This window comes from Typopeltis vanoorti, chromosome 7 (assembly GCF_054136105.1).
Source record: "Typopeltis vanoorti isolate ZY-2024b chromosome 7, IOZ_Tvanoo_1.0, whole genome shotgun sequence".
Classification (NCBI taxonomy): Eukaryota; Metazoa; Arthropoda; class Arachnida; order Uropygi; family Thelyphonidae; genus Typopeltis; species Typopeltis vanoorti.
This window is the reverse complement of record NC_143555.1, coordinates 105,128,035-105,151,956: the sequence shown is the minus strand read 5'-3', so window position 1 is coordinate 105,151,956 and position 23,922 is coordinate 105,128,035. Positions and strand designations below refer to the sequence as shown.

Below are 23,922 nucleotides of genomic sequence, written 5' to 3'. Positions count from 1 at the left end.
TCACAGTTTCCTTTCGTAACTTCCAGGGATGGCCTCTTGTCATTACTACCCTCCCGCTGTTCAACCAAGCGAAAGAACTCCCCAGTGTCAACCCTGTAATCACCTCTCCTTCTTCTATCCACCAAACTCTGCAGTCCACATTCCCTCAGCCAATCTTCATAATCAAAATTGTACAGTCCTGAAACCATCTTTGTTATCTACCTTTGTACTCTTTCCACAGCTAATTTATCCCCTTCAAATCCTGGGGACCAAATCTGAGAACAGTAGTCTAAGTGTGGTCTGATCAGAGACTTATACAGCGGAATGATAACCCTTTTATCTCTGCAGGTCAGTGTCCTTCTCATAATTGCAGCAAACCTCTGTGTTACCTTCACCACCTTTGCAACATGTCCCCTAAATTTCAGGTTTCTATCAATCATCAACCCCCAGATCTCTTGTCTCCCCTACTTCCTCCAGTATAACTCCTCCCATAGAGTATGCAGCATCTCATCGATATTTCCCAGACCTCAAGACCTTACATTTTGCTGCATTAAACTGACACCCCATCCCCCATTCATTTGCCCATCTATCTAGCTTATTCAAATCCTCTTGCAGGGCTACCACATCTGCACTATTACTAATAATCCTTCCCGGCTTTGCATCATCTGCAAACAACTGAATATCCCCTTGCAATCCACTGGCAATGTCATTTATAAAGGTTAAACAATATAAGTCCTAGTCTGAGCCCTGTGGGACCCCACTTATAACCCTCTGCCTCCTTGAAACTGCTCCACCATACACAACTCTCTGATACCTATCACACAGCCAATCCTGAATCCAGTTGACCAATCTGACATCCAGACCCATGTGCTGCAACTTAAATATCAGCTTATCATGTGGCACCCTGTCAAATGGCTTTGCTAAGTCTAAGAAAATTGCAGTATATGCCTTTCCCTCATCTAATGTTCTTGTAACTTTATTATAAAAGGCTAGCATATGGCTAAAACAAGAGCACCCCTTCACAAATCCATGTTGACTCTCACAGATAACATTACCCTCATCTGCCCAATGCTGTATACGGTCCCTCACTACTTTCTCCAAGATCTTAACTACTGATGACACACAAACTGGCCTATAATTAGACACTTCCAGTCTGTTACCACCCTTATGCAATGGCACTATCTTACCTTCCTCCCATTCCCTGGGCACCTTTGCCAAAGCCAGACTTTCATTGAAAAGCCAGGTTAAAGGCACTGTCAGTTCCCTAGCACATTCTCTCAAAACTCGTGGTGAAATACCATTCAGTCCCAAAGCTTTACTGATATTCAGAGTACTCAGTATCTGAAACACACTCTCCTCCCGTACCTCTAAACCTCGAACCTGCCCTATCCCTCTAGCATTAAAACTGACTCCTCTAGGATGAAATACTCCTATAAAGTGCTCATTGAACAATTCCACTATGTCCTCTGCATCAGTCACTCTATTCCCATTTTTATCCTACAATATCATTCTTCCATAGTCATTTCTCTTCTTACTGGCCACATAGCTATAAACATAGATAACGTTAGGATAACTGTAATGAATGCAGATGATAGGCAGTTAATAGAATCAAAATAAATATTTGATTCACTAGGCGATCACTTTGTGAGGATGTATCTTGCAGGTGGAGAAAAAGTAACAATTGACTGATGTGACAGAAGCACTTGCATTAGTAGGAAAAATCTGAGTAGAGAACACCTTCCAGTATTGCATGAAGTGAATGACCTGCGAGAATACTGTCAATCCAGTTACCAAAGGTGAAGGCTGACTATTAGATGACCATTACTGAGATAACCTCATTAAACCTTATCAAATACCTTGGAAATGTTGAGTGTAACAGCTTAAGTTTCTCTGAACCCTTCTGTGTGTGTTGCATGTTCAGAAGTGGTTGATATCAGTGAGGAGATCTCTTATGGACCTTAATTAGCATAATCCGTATTGGTCGTCACTGATTAGGTCGCAGTTTTCCAGGTTTTGAATGTTGATTGGGTTAGATGTAATTAAAGGCTGTGGGAACATTACTGCTTGATGACATATCACCACCTTAAAAATAGTGGATGACATATCACCACCATCTTTAAGGAATGTGCAAAACATTAGTTATGCCCTTGAGCTGGTTTTTTAAATGAAAGTCTTGTAGTGGATAATGTTCCTAAAGAGTGGGAAAAAAAGACTTCTGTTTTAGGACAGAAGTTTCCAGTTATAGACCAGTCTGTATAACTGTATTTGATTACAGGATTGGATTGAATTGATGGACATAGGATTCTTTATAATGGTTAGCATAGATTTATAAAAGATAGGTCTTGTTTTTAGCAATTTACTTGCATTTTATGATAAGGTAACGAGTGTGTTTGATAAGGGAAATTCATATTGAGTGATATTCTTGTACTTTTCAAAAGTGTTGATATACTGAATTATTCAAAATGAAGGAGCAGATTGTACTTGTTTATGAATTCTTTATTTCCAGCAATATAAACATGAGTTACATGTTGTCTGACAGGACAACCGTCAGATAATCATATATATGCTTCCTGTAATATGACACACATCAAAATGGACTCTTTGTAACTGGTTGACAGTTATTGAATTCACTGCTGCTGCAGTTCAGTGCCAAAGTACTTGCAATGTGGTTGGTAGGGGTGGCACATAAACAGTATCTTTAACTAATCCTCAAAGATAAAAATTGCAAGGGGTCAGGTCTGGGTACCTGGGTGGTCACTTGCACAGCACAAGTTTCACTAATGTCTATAACTCTATTGCCAACTTGAGCAGTATACATTAACTGTGATACCCCTCTTCATGCCACAACCTGCCTTATATCATTTTTGCTTAGCCCCATTAAAGTTAAGAACCTGGGGTGCTACATTTAGCATCATCTGATCACTCTCCCACTTACTAGCCTCTATGTTGCCTCTAGGTAATCACAAAACTAATGCTATATTTCAAAAAAATAAAATTATTATCTTATTGAGATGCTACAATTATTTTTATGCAGATTTAGTTTGTTCTGTTTTAACTTTACTCATTTCATTAATGAAGTACTGTTAGTTGGCATATTGAAAAGAATTTTAACACCAGAAGAAAAGTCACATAAAATACTTTATTAGCTTAGAATTTTTGCCTAAGTATCATTGGCCTATAACACAGTACGAGATCACAGAATAGCAATTAAACATTAACAGACAAATCTAATAAGGCACCACCTAAGTAGCTAATGTAAGATAACTATAAAAGGAAAGTAATTTCCTAACTTACTTAAAAAATATATATATTATATATTTAGACAACATAAAGTTATGAAAGATTAGCTGATTTAAAAAGTACTGTCTCCCACAAAGGGGATAGTCGTAGACCAGGTAGGATCAGATGTGAAGTACCATGAGCCTGAACAGTCTGGACTTGTGGAGCATGCTATTAATAATAAATATAGAGTTCATTGGAACAAGACGAGTTCTTCATGAAAGTTATTTCCTCATCTAAAAGTGACTTAAATATGACATGTAAAAAGAAACATGTGGAACTTTATTCACTGTAATAACTCAAACCAGCCCCTGTGAACACAAGCTGTTACAGTCACAAATACATACTTAATCCCTCATTAGGAGAGCTCAACTGGTCCTAAGGGGCAGTTGAGGAACAGGGGAAAACCCCCACATGAATAAAATAAAACTGTCCTAACTTAAACAGATCCGATGGTCTATATCCTTTGTGGGGAGATAGTACTTTATAAATCAGCTAATCTTTCCTAACTTTATATTGTCTAAATATGTAATCTTTTTTTTAATAAGTTAGGAAATAACTGACCTTTTATACTTATCTTACATTAGCTACTTAGGTTGTTGTGCTTTTTGGAATTGTCTGTTAATGTTTAATTGTATTCAGTGATCTTGTAGTGACGTTGCCAATGATACTTAGACAAAAGTTCTAAGCTAATAAAGTATTTTATGTGAGTTTTCCTCTGGTGTTAAATTTCTTTTTGATATGCCAACTATACCTAACTTTGTATTGTCTAAATATATATATAGTGGGGGGGGGCTCTGACCTCCTGATGCCTACGGCGCCCAACCCCCATTGAGTTCCGTACTAGGCCAGTTCTCTTTGAATTCTGATGACTCGAATTTTGAAGACTCAAAAGGGAGTACGAACCCCCGGTGTCCATCCCCCGAGTTCTGGACTGGTAGGCCGGTTCTCCTTGAATTCTGATGACTCGAATTTTGAAAACTTGGAAGGGGATTCCATCCCCCCTGGTGCCTGCCTATCTCCCCCCCAGTTCCGGACTGGTAGGCCAGTTCTACTTGAATTCTGACAACTCAAATTTTGAAAACTCGGAAGGGGGGTTCCGTTCTCCTTGCGCCCAATTCCCTGAGTTCCAGACTGGTAGGCTGGTTCTCCTTGAATTCTGGTGACTCGAATTTTGAAGACTCAACACTCAGGCAAGCCCCTGAATTTCAAAACGTTTCAAAAAATGTGACACGAAAACGTTACAAAAAAAGCCTTATCATTTTATATTATAGAGTAGATATATATATATTTTTTTTAAATAAGTAGGAAATTACTGACCTTTTATACTTATCTTATGTTAGCTTCTTAGGTTGTGCTTTTTGTATTTGGAATGAGCAAAGTTAAAACAGAATAAACTAATTGTTTGTAGAGAAAATCTGCATTAAAATAATTGTAGTATCTCAATAAGATAAATTTATATTTTTGAAATATGGCATTAGTTTTGTGATTACCTATTTTGTGGTTAGTAAGTGGAAGAGTGATCAGATGATGCTAAATATAGCACCCCAGGTTCTTAACTTTAATGGGCTAAGCAAAATAAGATGTGAGGCAGGTTGTGGGATTATTATTATTATTACGTGACACCTCCAGAGAGTCCAAAGACTCATTGTGGGAGGGCACACTACTCTACCTCGCTAAATACATCTCGTCCTCTCCACTATGACACTACTACCATCAACGGCATCTATCGCCCATCATCACCACCAACAATGTATTTTTTTGTCTGTAAATTGCGTGTGTTCTGAAGGCAGATTTGTCTGTACGTGGGATGAAAAACTCGATTTTCCGGGAGAAAAATCCCTGCTACCACTGTATGAGATCGGCTAACTCACCTTCAACTGAAAAAGCCCATATAAGGATTCCCCTCATCATGACAAGAATCGAACTAGATCTTTTCCAATTGAAGGGTGCATTGTTCCACTGTTCTTCCAATTGCGCTACTGCGGCAATCAAGAGGATGAAGAGGGATATTGTAGTTTATGTATACTTCTCAAATTGACAAAAAGTTATAGGCATTAGTGAAACTTGGTAGAAATAAAATGCAAAAGAATATAGTATCTTCAGAGAAGACAGAAGGAACAGGATTGGATGCTGGGTGCTAATAATAGCAGAGGAACTGAAGCCAAAAAATAGTCGAAGTACATCAAGAGGACAGGGATGCAGATGGCAGTTCATTTGAGGCCACATGGTGTGATATAGAGACAAACAGGATGCAATATGTAATTGATTGCTGCTATAATCCAGGGGGTATAAGAGAGAATATAGATAGCAAGCATTGCCAAATTAGCATGATGAGTGCAGGTTGAGTAATTATTATGGGGGGTGGAGGATTTCAACTATGGAAACATAGATTGGGAATGTGAACAGTTACAGAGAGGAAACGAAATGAAATTTATACACCTGCTTGAGAGATAATTACTTGAGGCAGCATGTAATGGAGGGGACACAGGGTTCAACATTGCTGGAGGTGATAATAGCATCTGAGAACTTAACAATAACCAGCCCTACTACACTATCTCCAAGTGATCATGTAGTCTTGACCCAGATTGCCGAACATGCAGAATTTTCTGTTGAAGGATATATGTAGAATTGCAAAGCAGATGATTATGTCAAGCTCTGAAGTCAGCGTTCAGCAGTGCCATGGCCTAAGAATTTGGAGGGGGAGAGATGTTGGTAGGTGCATGGGAGGGGGGGGCTGAATCAAACATCTCTTGAAATATCAAGAGATGTTTGAAGAAATCATCAATATCAGATTGTTATACCCAGATTAAAAAGGATAAATCGGGTATGAGCTGGATGGATGGATGGAGGGATAACATCGTTAAGCAAGAGCTGCAAACCAAGAAGAAGTTCTTGAAGGAATATAAAGAAAGAGGTGAACATGTCCATAAGCAGTTCAAGGCAAGAAGCATGAAGGAAGACCAAAGCTAATTATGATTAGCTTTGGTCTTCCATAATTTGCTTTGGAAGACCAAAGCAAATAAAATAACTGAAGAGTTATTTTGCTATGTGGCAAGTAAAAGGAGAATGCCTATGGATGACTTTAAAAAATGCTGATGGTGGGAGGTAACAGAAGCAAACTAAATATTTAAATTACTCAGTGAGCATTTTACAGGGTTGTACTACCTAGATATGCTTAAAATATTGTAGGACTTAATGCAAACACAGTGATAGGATTAGAAGGTATGTTTGCCTGTGTATTATGAGAACATGCAAGGGAATTATCAGTTCCTCTGATCAAGCTGTTTACTTCATGCCTCAATACTGGGAAGGCGCCAATCAAATGGAAATAGGACAGCATTGTCCCATTACATAAAGGAGGCTCCAAGACAAAGGTAGCAAAATTTAGGCCATTCTTTATCTGAGGAGTGGTGATTAACGTATTGGAGAAATTGATGAAAGGCAGAATTCAAGACTGGATGAATAGGAATATGATACTCAATGAAGGACAACATGGTTTTGTGAAGGGTAAGTCATGTCTTAGTAATCTGTTTACTTTTAATAATAAAGTTATTATTATTATTACCACTGCTACTACTATTAAGATGGACCTATAGGGAGTCAGTCACTCATTGAGATAGGCCATACTATCTGCACCAGCTGTTATACCTGTACTTCAATTCATTCACACTATCTGCACATAACACATCCAAGGCAGCCCATTCCAATCATTCTCGCCATTCTATGATAGAAAAATCTAGTCCTCACCCCATTCATTCTCAACTTAGAAGGATGCCCTTGTGTCCTTTCCCACCCTCCATAAAATGAAAAATTCCATCTACTGAAATCCTGTATGACCCTTTCAGAAGTTTGTAAGTCTAACTCATATCACTCCTCCTCCTGTTTGCTAGTGTCTACAATTTCTCAATCTCTTTTCACAATCAGTATTCCACAATCCCACTCTCATTTTTAATACTATCCTTTGCTGTCTCTCTCCACTATATCAGGATCACCAGGAGGCCAGGCCTGTGTACAGTAGTCCAAATGAAGTCTTATCAAGTCCTTGTAAAGAGTCAAAATGACTTCCTTATCTTTACATGTGAAGGGTTGTTTCAATACTGCAATTATTCTCTGAGTGTATTTATTCTGTGACAGTCTTTGCTATATGGCCCTTGAAATTCAACTTCTTGTCTACTGAAATTCCAAGATCCCTAGCCTGATCAGTTTCTTGTAGCATAATCCGTTTTGGAAAGGGTTCAAACGCGACTGACTAAGGTAGTTTCTGACCTCTGGAATGTTGAGTATGAGGAAAGATTGAGAAGATATAATTTGCAGAGTCTGGTGGACAGGAGGAAGAGGGGAGATATGATAGAGACCTACAAATTGGTAAGGGATTGTTATAGGATCAATGGTGGAGAAGTTCTACAGAGAATAGTGGGAGATCAGGGGAGAACCAGAGGTCATCCCAGGAAACTGTATAAAGAGGGTATGAGAAGGGGAGTGAGAGGCAGGTTTTTTCCGTGCAGAGTTGTGAATGATTGGAATGCCTTACCTGAGAGTGTGGTGTCTGCAAGGAGTTTGAGTGTGTTTAAGACACGGTATGATGAGATATGTGTGTGATAAAAAGGACCTCCCTGATGAGTCTTTGACTTCATGAGGTCTTGGGGTAATAATAATAATAATAATAAATAATAACATCCTCGGATGAGATGATCAAATTCAAGACTTCACTCCTCGTGTGCCCTCTTTTACATACTGCCAGAGGTAGTTATCTTTCAAAAACTTATAATGAACTTTTGTTACCCTTAGCAACTGAGTCACTCTCCTTGCTTGTTCTTTGTATTCCTCGTGGAATTTATTATTGCAAGAAACTCGTTTTCTTTACTTCCACTTGCTTTCTTATTGTTAATCTATATTCAATCTGTATATCAAAATAATTCCCTTTCACAAGGGGAGGTTCTAAGACTGCAATTGCAAATTATAGAACAATCAATATCTGAGGAATGATGGTAAAAGTACTCAAAAAACTTTGTCCATTCAAGAATGGGTGGATAACAGTATGATAATTTATAACATGCAGCTTATCTTTGTGAAGGGTTAGTTACGTCTTAGTAATTTACTAACTTTTAATGATAGAGTGACAGCTGATGTGGATAAAGGAAATTGCTTGATGATGATTCTGCTGTATTTAGCAATGGCATTCGACAGAATACAACATGGAATTCTGTTATGCAAATTAGAACAAATGGAGATGGATATGATACTGGTTATGTGGATAAGAGGGTGGCTGCTGGCAGATATCAAAAAAGTGACCACAGGTATAAAAAGTGTATCAGTTTGATGGAACTGTACTCTGGGAAAATAGATGAATGTAGGTATTTAGGGTTGGTAGTAGACAGAGAGATGAAGTTTAGAGGACATATTGCTAAAGTTGCTAATGTAGCTTATAAGATTATTTGGCTATTGAAGAACACACTTAAGGAAGGAATAAGGAAGTTTTATTCATCTTTATAAGACCTTGATAAGTCCACATATGGATTACTGTTCTCAGATCTGGTCTGGTTTTCTTGGTTTTTTGGGGATGAAAAAGTAGTGGAGAGGATTCAGAGATAACTGTGGAATATAAATTGAGGATATGTGAATTGCAGAAGTTGATATAGGCAAAAGAAAAAAAGAGAGGATATGTTAGAAAGGTTTTATAGGATTGTTGGAAGGAATGTTTCAGATAGATTTAGTAAGAGGGGGGCAGAACAAGAGGTCATCCCTGAAAGTTGAATAAAGATGTGGTTAGTAGAGGTGTGGATACTAGATTTTTGCTTGGAGAGTTGTGAATGAACAGAATTGGTTGCCAGAGTCAGAATTGGTTCCCTTTGGACTGCATGAAGGTGCTCATGCAATAATAATAGTAATGTATGTCCAAAAGGAAGTGTGCTCTTCATTATGGATTATTGAAGCAGTTGATGTGAATTCAACAGCCTCTGCATTGAATAGCATAGTTGTGAAGTTACTTCATATGCAAACTTGGCTTATGCTTGGGTAAAAGATTTTATGATTTACTTTCTAACCAAGGTCAAAAATTAGCTACAAAATAATAATATACATTTATAATGTATTGCCTCTGAGTTGCATGTAACACTCAGAAAAGAAATGCTTTTTTAGATATTATTACTCATCATTACATAACGAATATTGTATACAAAGTGGTACTAACAGTAATACTTGCCTAGTGTGTATCATTTTATTTACATTTACACAAAGAAGCAACATTTTTCTTATTTTCACTGCTTTTTTAATAAGTGTAGTGACAAATTAACATAATAATTGGGGGAAGGAGGAGTGAGTCTTCCACAGTGAATCCTTAGATCTTTCTGGATTCTCAATAATAATATAATAAATAGATTATTTATATAATTAATACTCAGTTTCACGTATCTGTTTCAGGTTGTCACGTTAGTTGTTTATACATTTTTCTTGTCCACCTTAATGGGAAGACAGTACCTCGATCCTAGTCAAGGTTATCCAGGATATGAAGTTGACTTATATATTCCGATCTTTAACTTCCTTCAGTTTTTTTTCTATATGGGATGGTTGAAGGTAAGTTTTTTTGTGTGTGAATGTGATTTGCATTACTATTATATGTGACCAAATGGTCATTTTTGCATTTCATCAAGTCTAAACTTTGGTTTAAAAAAAAAAAAAAAGAGCATGCATTCATTGAATAATTAGAGAGGTACTGGATGACAGTGTATTTGGAGGAATACTTCTCAAAACAACAAAACTCACATCATTAGAAATAAGAAAAAGCATGGTGAAAGGAAACAATTATGGTGGTGGGCTGTAATAGTCTTAGAGAAAGCAGAATATACAGAGAGAGAGGGGGGGGGGATTTCAAACCATTCATAGAGGTTTGTAAAAAAAAAAAAAAAAGGAAATAAAACTGCATGCTTACTTTAGCTCTAATAGAAGAGAATTGCAAAAGGAACTGTGACAGCAAATAGCATTTTAGTTGATTACATAAACGTACTTAATGGTATTATAACACTATATTCTTATCATTATATGGTCATCTCCATGGAATTTGAAGACTGATTGCTGGAGATCTGTACTAAAGATTATTCACACAATACTTATCGCATCTCTTCTTGAATTCATTCGCTTGTATTTGTCACTTGACAACCCATTTCATGTGATTACCAATCTCCAAGAAAAACTGTGGTCCTCATGCCCATTCTGAACATGTTCTTATACAGTGTTTTTTGCTGGTAGGAACAGGATCATAGTTAAACTTTTCCCAAGGTGGGGCATGGCCTGAGTGCTCCAGGGCCCATCTCCCTCACTGTTTGGGCCCATAAAATGACCTTAATTGTTTGGGGGGCCCCCAGCTAGAGCCTCATGTGCCTGTGCATAAGTACCACCCTGGGTAGGAATAACTCTTGTTCTCTCCCTTTTTATTGTTATGTATTGAAAACTTTCTTCTGTATCAGTCTTATTAAATTCCTTTAATAAGACTCTTTTCCATCCATAAACTAAAGTTGGTAACCTACACACCTTCAACCTATCCTCATAGGGAGCAAATACTTCTGCATCCTCTTCACTTCCTCATCTTAAAAAATCCAGGTGACTAAATTTGTGCTATATCAAAGCTTTAAAAAGACAGATAATAGCCTCCCTGCCTCTACTTGTCAGTGTATTCTTCAATATCCAGGTGATTCTTTGATATTTGCCCATTACTGTAATACCTCTCTGACTTCCACTTCTTGTCCATCATCACTTCCAAATCTCTAGCCTCATCAGTTTTATGCAGCCCATTTTGGTCACTGCAACACACAATTTCAAATCATTTTCAAAGTTACAAATGTTAAACATCATATTAAACAACTATTATCCTTTGCTCATGCTAACAATCTATTTAAATCATTATTATTATTATCATGGGTATCTCCATGGTGTCCAGAGACTAATCATGGAAGATGCATACAAACTTTTATACACACAAAACCTAACATATCACTTCTTAAACTCATTCACTGTCAGGACACTCACAACTAATTCTGGTACCCCATTCCACTCACTCAGCACTCTCCCTGCAAAAAATGTAGGCTGCATACCCTTGCTAACTACTTTTACACAACTTCTATGGGAAATCCCTAGATCTCTATTTGTCATGTATTGAAAAATTTCCTTTGTGTCAATTTTATAGAAACCCTTTTATAAGTTTCTATCATTTCCTGTCTTTTCTGCCTACCAACTAAACTTTGCAACCACACATCCCTCAAGCTATCCTCGTAAGCAGCATTCCACAGACCTGTCTCCAGCTTGGTCTCTCATCTCTGTTCTCTCCACCACTTCCTGATTCCCAAGTAACCAAATCTGCACCTGCAGGATATGTCTACAGAGCCTCATCACACCCCACTAGTCATTGTCTTCTCTTGGATTCTGCTTCACCATATTCTCCCCTCTGATGTCTTCAGCCACCTTTTATCCGTTTTGCCAGCTTCATATATCCTTTCCCATTTGCTCCATTTCACTTAACAATCCATGCATTATCTGTTTTACCTTTGCAAGTTCTTTCCATTATCCATTTCGAATATAATTTCATTATTGAAAGTAGTAAATTATTGAGGCAAGACACCTTTCACAAAGCCCTACTCCACCCATTCCTAAATGCTGTCTCCAACCAAGTTTTCCAGTACCTTCACCCCCTTTGGTTTAAAAACCTGGGTTGGTTCCAATTCTGTCTGGTATATGAAGAACATTTATAAGGAATTTTGAACCGAGGATTACTTAGTTGTCCTCATACAAAGGTGGCAGGTTTTTTCTTCCTTGAAACATGAGTTTTCATCCTATAAAAAAACATGTAAATTGGCCAAGGGAACACACCCAATTTTACTGACATAACATACTGACTTCATAGCCTTAGTTGCATTGGCCATAATTCCAAAATTACAAAAATTGCTACCTCTGTTTGCGGTCTTATTTATATAACTATTTTGTCTTCTTGCTGCTCCGTTGGGCCGTGCCAGAGAGCTGAGACTTAAACAGCTTGGTCAGGAACACTGCCATTCTCTTACACACACTCTTGTTTGATAGTCAATATCCCATGTAATTGCATTGGTTGTATTCTCATTCATAACACCCTGAGTGTCTTGGATTTGACTATTGCTATTCCTAAAACAGTATAGATCATAGCCAATAATACTCTAAGCAATAATTTCAGCTCTTATTGACCACCATCTATACTGTTTTGTTCTAAATTATATGAGTAATTATGTCAGCACATGTTACTCTCTAGCTTAATATATCTCTTAAGGATTTGTAACCAACTGCATAATAATAAATAACAGGACAATAGCTTTGATGTAGTAAGTTTTTTTTTTCTCCAGAGGTCAGACCAGTAGTCTTAACAGTTGACCAAATTATTGTAACTTTAGCATACCCTGTAGATTGTAATGTATCTTGATTCTTTATATATATATGCTTATGCTCCAGATGATGACCCTGATATGAAGGTCAAAAGGTTGAGTGATTATTTTAGCTTATATTAAACTGAAGTTTTATTATAACATGATTGTTTTCATAATATTTGATAATAATAATAATTATAATTATTATTGTTGTTGTACAGGCACCTCCATTGGAGTCCGAAAACTCATTGTAGGGGGAAAACTATCCACACAATCTATCATACCTCTCTGTGAACCCATTAACAGACAAAGCACTCACAACTGACTCTGGCAACCCATTCCATTCATTCACAACTCTCCAAGCAAAACATTTAGTCCTCACATCCCTACTAACCACACCTTTATTTAGCTTCCAGGGATGACCCCTTTTTCTGACCCCTCCTGCAAAGTGCTAAAACATTTTCCCTGCATCAATCCTATAAATCCTTTAAGCAAATGAAATGTTTCTATCATATCCCCTCTTTTTCTCCTATCAGACAATTTCTGCAATCTACACACCCTCAATGGGGAACATTCCACAAACAACTCATCATCTTAGTCATTCACCTCTGAATCTTCTCCACCACTTCCACATCCCCAAGAAACCCAGGAGACCAGACTAGAGCACAGTAATCTAGATGTGGATGTATCAAGGCCTTATAAAGAGGAATAACAACTTCCTTTATCTATACTTGTTAGTGCATTCTTCAATTGCCAAGTAATCTTATGGGCTACTTTAGTAATCTGTCCTCTAGACTTTAACTCTGTCTACTACCTCTAAATCTCTAGCTTTCTCTATTTCATGGAGTAAAATGTCATCAGTGTGATACACAGCTTGTAATCTTTTTATCCCAAAATGCGTAACTTTACATTTCTTCACATTAAACTGAAACCCATTATCTTTTGCCCATACTGACAGCCTATTTAAATCATCCTGCAAGCTCTCCACATTGCCTTGATTAACTATTACTCTACATAATTTAATTTGTACATTAATGTTTTAGGAAATATTTGACAGGAAATATTCAATTGTTTGCTGATGATGCTAAAGTAGGATGAGTGATATTAAATGAAAGATGTAGTGATCTTGTAGGAAGGCTTAAGTAGACTAGCAGTATGCAAAAAATAAATGGCTATCAGTTTAATGTGACCAAGTGTAAGGTGATGCACTTTGAGATGAAGAGATCATGAGCTGTGTAGTATACTGATAGAACTGAATTGCAGGAAACTGATGAGGCCAGGGACTTTGGGGGTGATTGTAGACAGAAAGCTGAATTCTATAAGGCATATTGGAAAGATAGCCAAAACAGCACATAAGATTATGTAGTTGTTGTTGTTGATCATTGTTTCAGGTCTATAGAATACTTCCTTATGAGAATAGATTGAAGGTCTATGAGCATCAAAAACTAGGTGATAAGCAAAAAGAGGAGGCATGATAGAAGCATAAAAGTTATTAAAAAGGGGTTTTATAGGATTGACACTGAAGGCTTTTTTTTCAGTACATGGCAGGAAGGGAGAGAATGAGTTGTTACCCATGGAAATTGTGTAAGAGTGTGGCTAGCAGAGGGTTAGGACTAGTTTGTTGGTTAGAGGGTGGTGAGTGGGTGGAATGAGTTGCCAGAGGTAGATGTGCTTTATCAGTGAATGAGTTTAATGAGCGGTATGATAGGTATTGTTTAAATAATGGCTAGTATGTGTGTGTGAATAACAGATTTTCCACAATGAGTGTTCTGACTCCATTCAGAGATACCTGTATAATAATAATAAATTCATCTTAGACAATTCTTCAGCAGAAAAATCTTTGCAAGAAAATTGAAATAAGGCATCATCATACACACGTATATGAAAAACAAATGTAAGACAAGAAATATTTTAGAAAATATAGTTATTATTATCATCATCATCATAATCTGTTCTCCATTGCACACAATACTCATCCAACTATGCCTTAAACTGATTCAATGTGTCTACATTCACAACACACACACACACACACACACACACACACACACACACACACACACACACACACACACACACACACACACAAGCAATGCATTCCACTCACCAACCACTCTCAATGAAAAAAAGCTTCTCTCCACTCCTCTGCACACACCCTCTTTGTATGGTTTTCAACGAGGGTCTGTTGTTCTATCCCCCCCCTCTCCCATTCTATAAAAAATCTCTTCCATGTCAACCTGATAACAACCCCTGACTAGCTTACATCTCAATTATACCCTCCTTCCTCCTGTTCACGAGGCTTTGCAACTTGCATTCTCTCAATCTGTCCTTGTACTCCACATTCCAAAGAGTGAATCTTTTTTGTACCCTTCCAACATACTGATAACCATGAAACCAGGCGACCGTGCACAATAATTCATATGGGGCCTGATCAAGGCTTTATACAATAGCATCATAACCACTTTATTTCTGCATATCAGGGTCCTCCACATCATTGCCATTATCTGATGTGACATCTTCACATCTGGTGCAATGTGGTCCCTGAATTCCAGGTCCTTGTCCATCATCACTCCTAGATCTTTCATCTCCTGTACTTCCTTTAAAGTTTCCCCACCAAGTGTATACTTTGCATCTCATCATTGCTTACCAAATCTCAAAACCTTACACTTTGCAACATTGAACTGATAGTTCCACTTACCTTCCAATTCATGCAATCTACCCAAGTTCTCCTGTAAGGCCATAACATCCACTTAACTCTGCATTGCTCTTCCCAATTTTGCATCATCTGCAAACAGCTGCATATTACTAGTTAAACCCATCCCAATATCATTAACATACAAATTGAACAACAGTGGTCCCAAAACTGACCCCTGCAGTACACCACTAGTGATCTTACTCTTTCAGGATTTCAGGATAGGTATCAGAAAGTTGCATTCCCATATGCAACTTTCTGATACCTATCTGACAGCCAGACACTGATCCAACTCAGAAGTCTGTTATCCAATCCCATGTGTTTCAATTTATTCAACAGTTTTTCATGTGCAGTCTATCAAAAGGATTTTCCAAACTCCAAGAACACCATTGTATACGCATCTCCCTATCCAAAGAATTTGTTATAGTACATAAGTAAGTTACTAAAACATTATCTCCCTTTAATAAACTCATGCTGATAACCACAGAGAATACTGCTGTTATCTGCCCATTTCTGTATTCTACTTTCACCATTCTCTCCAGTACCACAACCAGTTGCATTCTGTATGTCTGTATTATTTATTAAATTAAGTTTTATTTACTTTATTATTATTATCTTTTTTAGTCTGTGTAAAGCGAAATTAAAATTTTGTATTTTACTGATCAGTGAGTAATGGTTCCAAATTTAAAAATATTTATTTATATTTGTAACCTTTCGCTATTTTTCTGTGCACTTGTGACATGCATCTAGATGTGATTTTATTTTTATTTTTGGTGACCTAATTCAGAATATGATTTGATTTGAATTATAGGACACCTGTATTTTGGAACTGACTCCATTTGCATAGTGCATTTCTGAGTAATTATATTAAAGAAAATGAGGGTAAAATTAATTAAATCCTTTCATGAATTAAAGCTTAAGGCAAATCTTTCATCTGTGGCTGCATACTAGTCTTTACCTAATCCCAATACTGGTATTTCATAAAACGAAAAAATTTTAAATATATTATTATCTCTCGACGAGTCCAAAGGCTCATCGAGAGAAGGCACCTACTCTATAACTCTCTGTCTCAACCACTCAATCCACCAAGTACAACGTACTGCAACTACACCAACACCATCTATCACCCACCAGCACCACTAGATAATAATATAATAAAATATTATAATAAAATAAATTAATATATATAATAAAATATTATAATAATAAAATTGATATATGTGTCTTCTTGACTGAAAAAAAAATTATAGGTACATGCTCCCAAAGTAAAAGTACATCATTAATTAATGCTCTTGTGAACAGTTAAAAAAATGGAGTGTAATATAAAATATCAAAAAATCACATTGGAAGAATGTCTTAAGTGTAGAGAAAAATAGTAAAAAATTATATATAAATAAGCAGTGTTAAATTTGGTGCCCTTATTCACTGATTAGTAAAATAAAATCTTCTCACAAAAGAATTAACTATGTATTTCACTCTGGGAGCATGCACCTATGCATTTTTTTTTTAATATTATCAAATATCAGTTTTAATATTTCTTTTGTTTCATAAAATACTAGTATTGGGTCATATAATTACTTAGCGATGCACATAAGTTTTAAACTAGCTCTGTAAAACAATAATGGCCTTCAAAATCTCTTTACTATGTGTGCATCTCATCTTCTAAATTAGTTCATTAAAAAAAATCACATTGGAAGAATGTCTTAAGTGTAGAGAAAAATAGTAAAAAATTATATATAAATAAGCAGTGTTAAATTTGGTGCCCTTATTCACTGATTAGTAAAATAAAAAATATTAATTTCACTTTATGCAGAATAAAGATATTATAAAAAAAAAGCTAAATAAAATCTAATTTAAAAACAATATAGAAATACAGAAAAAAAAACTATATTTTCTCAATTATTTTTTGTTTTGCATTTTTTTTTATTGTATGTGTATCATTACAATATCACTTCAGTTTTCTGGCAAAAGAATTTTCCTATGAGAAATTTTCCCTACGAAGAATTTTCTCTACAAAGGATTTTCTCCCAATGAATTGTCAGTGAAGAATTTTCCAGCAATGAATTGTGAAGAATTGTGTGAACATGATCCAAGAGTGACCCATTGTTCTTTCCCTTCTTGGCATGTATTCAAAATAAGTTTTTGCCACGAATCCTATAATACTTCCTTTAATAACCTATATGTTTCTATCGTGTCCTCTCATTTTTGCATTACAAGTATTTGTAGTCCACAGACATTTAATCTCTCCTGATAGGGCAGCATTCTGCATACCTGAAACAATCTTGATCACTCTTTTCTGATCTTGATCACCCTCTCCATGATTTTTTCATCCTTGTGGAATTCAGATAACCAGATCTATATTAGTCCAGATGTAGCCTTACTAAAGCCTTATGAAGAAGTTTCCTTTCCCTGCTTGTCAGTGTGTATTTCAACAATCAAGTAACAAGATGTGCTATTTGGCCACTTTTGCAATATGACTTATAAACATCAGCTATTTTGTACACTCATCTCTGGCCTTATCAATTTCCTGCAGTCAAGTTCCATCAGTGTGGTACACAGCTTGTGATCCTTCATCCCAAAGAGTATGTATGTATATATGACCTTATGCTTATTCATGTTTCAACTGATAGCCGATCCTTTGCCCATACTGCCAGTCTGTTTAAGTCATTTTGTAGGAGTTTTACATTATGTTCATTGACTATCACTCTTCCTTGCTTTGTATAATCAGAAAACAACTCAATATTTCTTCTTAAATCATTTTTTGTGTTGATGATTTGCAATTAAACAGTAGCAGACCAAGTACTGAGCCCTGTGTTATCCCACTAGCCACAGCCTTCTCCAGGATTTATTTTCCACCATATACTACTCTTTGACATTTGTCCATCAGCCACCTTATCCAAATCACTAGCTTCATATCCATCCCTGTATAGTCCAGTTTATATAACAGAGTTCCATGTGGTGTTCTGTCAAATTATCAACTGTGTAACCATTCCTTTATCTAACTCATTTGTCACTATATGATAAAAAAAAAAAGCAGATTACTAAGGCAATATCTACCTTTCATAAAAACCATGTTGTCCCCTGTAACGTATCATATTCCTGTCCACCCAGTCCCAAATTCTATCTTTTACCAACTTCTCCAATTCCCTACCCACCACTCCTGATATACTGATTAGTCTATAATTTGCTACTACCTCTATTTTGGAACCTCCTTTATACAATGGAACTATTTTGTCCTTTTTCGCTCCATAGTTTCTTTCCTAGAACTGAGACTTAAATTAAACAGTGTGGTCTCTCAATTCCTTTACATATTCTCATAATAACCAAGGTAATATCCCATCTAATCCCATGACTATATTTGCATTAAGGTTCTATAATATCCTAAGTATGTCCTACTCTTCTATCTTTGCTCTCACATTAGTCAGTTGCTTCTCAGTGCATCCCTTGCAAAGCAATCACTCAATAACTCAACTATTTTGTTTGCTTCTGTCCCCTCCACCACCACAACAGCACTCATTAAAGTAATCCTTCCATAGTAATTATTCTTTTTACTCACAATGAAAAACTCATTTAGATTTCTTTTGGTTTCATCAGCAGCTTCCTCTCATGATTAGCTTTGGCTTTCCTTAACAACCTTCTTAGCCTTCTTACCTATACTTTGTACTGCATATACTTGTGCTGATAACCTTTCAAATTATTTACCCTCTACAACTTTTTTTTGAAATTCCTTCTTAATGATGTTGCTCATCCCCAAACTCTTGTCAGGTTTGCTTCATCATCTGCACTCTCTAATTCACTTAATAAATCTGCTACTACTACTACTTAATAAATCTGCTACTACTACTACTTCTGTACTAAAATAATTTTTTTTGGAGACCATAGGGCACAAATAAATCTCATCATGCAATTTCCCATTTTGTTAATTGGCTCATATCACTTTACTTGAAATTGCTTACCTTGTCATTCAAGAAGTTTATTTTTGTTTTATTGTCAAATGCTAAAGCTATTCCATCCTGTCTTGATCACTGTTGCTGAATCTCTCATATCTTACAATTTAGAAGTATTTCACCTGTTTTAATCTTTTTCATCTTGGTAACACCATTTATGGAATATGCTAATCTTGTAATTCTTCTGCTTGCTCTGTTTTATCTTTTATCTTTGTTTTATTGTCAAATGCTAAAGCTATTCCATCCTGTCTTGATCACTGTTGCTGAATCTCTCATATCTTACAATTTAGAAGTATTTCACCTGTTTTAATCTTTTTCATCTTGGTAACATCATTTATGGAATATGCTAATCTTGTAATTCTTCTGCTTGCTCTGTCATTTTTTCATTGATTTCATTCCATTGAATCAAAGATAAGCACCAGGCAGTGTCTTAACTGGCATGAGATTTTATCATATTATTCTTCATATTTGTTTGAGGATTAAGCTAATAGAGAATTGCAGTTTGGTCATCTGTCTCAGATTGTCATGTATTTGGAAACTCTTCATACATTATTGAACTCAAAAATATCAGATACAAATTCAAGAGGACATATGATTAAAACTACATAAAAAATGATAGCATTCTCATCTGAATTAGGAAATTTATTAACAATTAATCAATTATAATGAAGTTATTGGCTATATCTAGCCATCTGATTGATGGTTACACCAACTGATGCTATCACAATATTCAGTTCTATTAAATTTCAAGTCCCTCCCTCATTAGCGCTGTCTAATTATCCTTCAATATTTCTTTAAATTCCTTTTCCTTCTTTCCATGCACTTTTTTTTACTCCTCCTCCTCCCAGTTTGTGTCCAAATAATTGAAATCATGTCAAGTGATAATAATCATAATATATTTAATGTACAAATATATTCTCCTCTGTCAATCAGAAAAGAATTGAGGCCAAAGTTGAAGCAGAGATGCCCAAGGAACAAGCAGGTTTTAGGAAAGGTAAGGGTACCAGAGATCAGATCCTTTGCCTTAGACAGATCATAGAAAAGTACAACAAATTTAGACTACTCTAAAGCTTTTGACTGTGTTCAGCATATGAAACTGTGGGAAGTAATGAAAATACTGGATTTTCCTTCATATTCAATACAGGTTTTAGGAAAGGTAAGGGTACCAGAGATCAGATCCTTTGCCTTAGACAGATCATAGAAAAGTACAACAAATTTAGACTACTCTAAAACTTTTGACTGTGTTCAGCATATGAAACTGTGGGAAGTAATGAAAATACTGGATTTTCCTCAACACACAATCAGGTTGACAGCTAACTTAAGCTAACTTTAAATCATTTCATAGGAGTTTTACATCATGTAAGAAGCCAGGGGAGCAAGAAGCCACAGTAAGAACAAGTGTTGGATTAACTGTGATTGGCTTCAGGTTGGAAAGGGAGTTAGGCAAGGATGTTTACTTTCTCTTCATTTGTCTAGTATCTATGCTGAGGACATCATGCATGAAGCATTGGATGAGCTCAAGAGTGGAATTAGGATAGGTGGTAGATTGATCAGTAATCTGAGGTATACTGATGATACTGTTACTGTTTTGTAATGACAAGGAGAACCAGGACAAATTCTTAATAAAGTTAACAAGATCAGTAATAATAGAGGACTTCAGCTCAATCCTAGCAAGACAAAGATTCTGGTTCTCAAAGGAAATACAGACAGGGAAGCTCTTGAGAAACAAGTGTACCTTAATGGGGAAAGAAATGATGAAGTCAGCAAGTTTTGAGTACCTGGAATCCATTATTAATGTGAAGAACTGCTGTTCAGAAGATATCAGAAGAAAATTAGGAATGGATATACTTGGTGGTCCGAAAAGTTCTCGGCCTAATAATGAAAAAACAAATTTATAATTTCAAAATTATTTTTATTTTTCAACCCTTAAGACTAATACATTTATTCCAGCGATGCTCCAGCACCATTATCCTGTCCCTGTAGAGGTTCTCAGTAAGATCTGCAAAATACCCCTATACAGCTGCAATCCCCTCTTGATTCGAAGAAAAATGCTGACCAGCGAGGAAGAGTTTTAGTTTTGGGGAGAAATGGAAGTCAGAGGTAGCCAAATCTGGGGAATAGGGTGGATGTTCCAACAATTCACAGTGCAGATCCCTTAATTTTCCCATTGCCAAAACACCTTTGTGGGCAGGTGCATTGTTCTGATGAAAGATGATTTTTTTCTTCTGCAAGCCAGGTCTTTTCTTATGAATTTTTTTGTCTAGTCTAGTTAAAAGATCGGAATAATATTCCATGGTTATTGTTTTACCCTTTTCAAGATAATTAACAAACAAAATGCCTTTAGCATCCCAAAACACCAGGCACAGTTCAGTGCCAAAGAAGACCTTGTCTTCTTTGGCACTGAACCGGCTTCTGTCCACTGTTTTGACTGCTGTTTGAATTCTGGTGTGTACTGGTGAATCTAAGTCTCATCCATAATAATAAATCGATGCACAAAATTCAGTTGTATCCTACACATTCTTTTGAAATGCCTATAGTCTCAGCAATTTCATGCACTTTGACTCACAAGTCATCCAATACCATAACATGCACTGATCAATGATTTCTGATGTTGTTACACTTTTTCATGTGGATCATCTTCAAGGCTGGTACGGTCGTGTTTAAACTCGGCAGCTCATTTCTTAATTGTTGAAAACGAAGGAGAAAAATGCCTTAAATTTATATGAACTTTGAATGAATTTCTTTTGGTGTTAAACCTTCTTTTACAAAGTATTTTATAACCGCATGATACTCAATTTTATCCATTTCAAGGGATACAGACAACACTTTGGCTTCCGACATTTGTATAAAAAAAACTACTTGATAGAATGACTTGCAATTTCACATTGATGCTGATGACAGATGTACTAGCTTAGAAAAAAAAAATCTTGCCAATAGTGTTGCCGTTTATGGTTGAGGCCGAGAACTTTTCAGACTACCCATGTAACAACAGTTGGAGACGTCTCTCAAATCTGGAAGGATGGATTTATCTCCACGCGAACAAAGTTGAGGATTTTGGATGCAGTTGTTTTTCCAAAAGTGACTTATGGATGTGAGACTTTGAATCTAAGGAAATCAGATAAGAAAATGATAGCTGCTTTTGAAATGTGGCGTTAGGAGGCTGTTTAGGATATCATATACTGAAAGGTGTACAATTGAATGGGTGTTAGAAAAGATAAGTAGAACTTTAAGGTTCCTTAAGGATATTGACAGAAGAAAGTAAAAATACTTTATACACATTGAAAGGATGGAAGAAGGACTTCTCAGAACAGTAATAGAAGATAATGTTCCTTTCCTGGAAAAAGAGAAATGGGTAGACTAGACCATCAATGAGATGGATGGTGTGTGAAGTGACTGATTTTTTCAGAGTTGAAACCTCTAGAAAAGCATACAATAGGACTACGTAGTGAGGTCACAGGAGTATGGTCACCGAGCATCAGAATGACCATATGGCATCTGTGGATGTCCAGTGAACAGATGATGATGATGATGTCAATCAGATCTTGCTAATGCCAGCAATTTTTGGCTAATTTGCCCATGCTCCCAAAATTTAGTCCTGTCTTCTTTCTCATAAGAAGGACCTCACTTCACCTTTTATAATACTCAGATCTCTAGACACGATGAGGTTTTTCTTGTTCAGCTGACCTACACTTTCAGTCTTTCCTAGTACAAGCTTATCACACTGATATCCTTTTACTCTCGTGATATCCCACTTTTCCCAAGATACTACCTCTCATTTGTACAACTGCTGACCTTATGTACATTACAAATCGGTCATATAATGTGAGAATAATTTCTTTCACATTATAGGTAGTATACCACAAAAATTCCTGATGCTATTCAGTATAATTAATTAATTTAATTCTCCTCCTGCTCATATGCTCATTCCAGATGCTTTTTCACAAATGCCCTGTTTTTGACTTATTCATTTTCATTCAGTACTTCCATGGGTGCTGTTCTATTGAACCAACTTCTATCACTTTCCTCAAAAACTTGAACACTAGTCAACACTTATTGATAGGTCAACTTCAAGTAGTGAACTTCTCCTCTTTCATTACGTTCCACTTCTACCCTCTGGAACAGTCTTCTGCATTCAGTATTCTCCGAGGACTACAGCCTCCATCTATTCAAAAATAATATGAGTATACGCCATTTAAAATGCCTTTTATCCTCTCATGGCCCAATAGTTACTTTGCAATGCAAATGCATTCTTCTCCTTCAACTCTTGCAGCCATGGGGTTATTCGCTCAACACAGTATTTTTTTTTTTAATTATGCATGCTCATTATATGACCCAGACAGATTAGCAATGGCCATCGACATTCTCACAGGCCAGGTGGTATCTCAAGGTGTCTAATTCCAGATCTTTAAAATAAAGTCTGTAATATAAAAGATTGGAAACTAGTATAAATATATAGATGTTCATAAAAAGTTTACTACTTAATATAAAAAGAGCAAATATTATGCTGTATTTTGTAAATTTATTTTGAGATTTGGATTAATTTCTTTCACTATTTATTCCAGAATAATTCATAGTTGACTAAAATACAGTTGACTCCCACTATAATAAACACCATTATAACAAACTCACCCAAAATAGA

At 36.2% G+C, this 23,922-nt stretch overlaps 1 protein-coding gene across 1 annotated transcript in view; it reads left to right on the top strand.

Moving 5' to 3' along the window:
* The window catches only part of LOC150104937 (uncharacterized), a 352,647-nt gene that overhangs the window by 173,309 nt on the left and 155,416 nt on the right, over window positions 1-23,922 (top strand). The window contains exon 7 of the mRNA XM_090395091.1: window positions 9,682-9,834. Within this exon, the coding sequence (XP_090251217.1) occupies window positions 9,682-9,834 (153 nt within the window). The remainder of the gene's footprint in view (window positions 1-9,681; window positions 9,835-23,922) is intronic.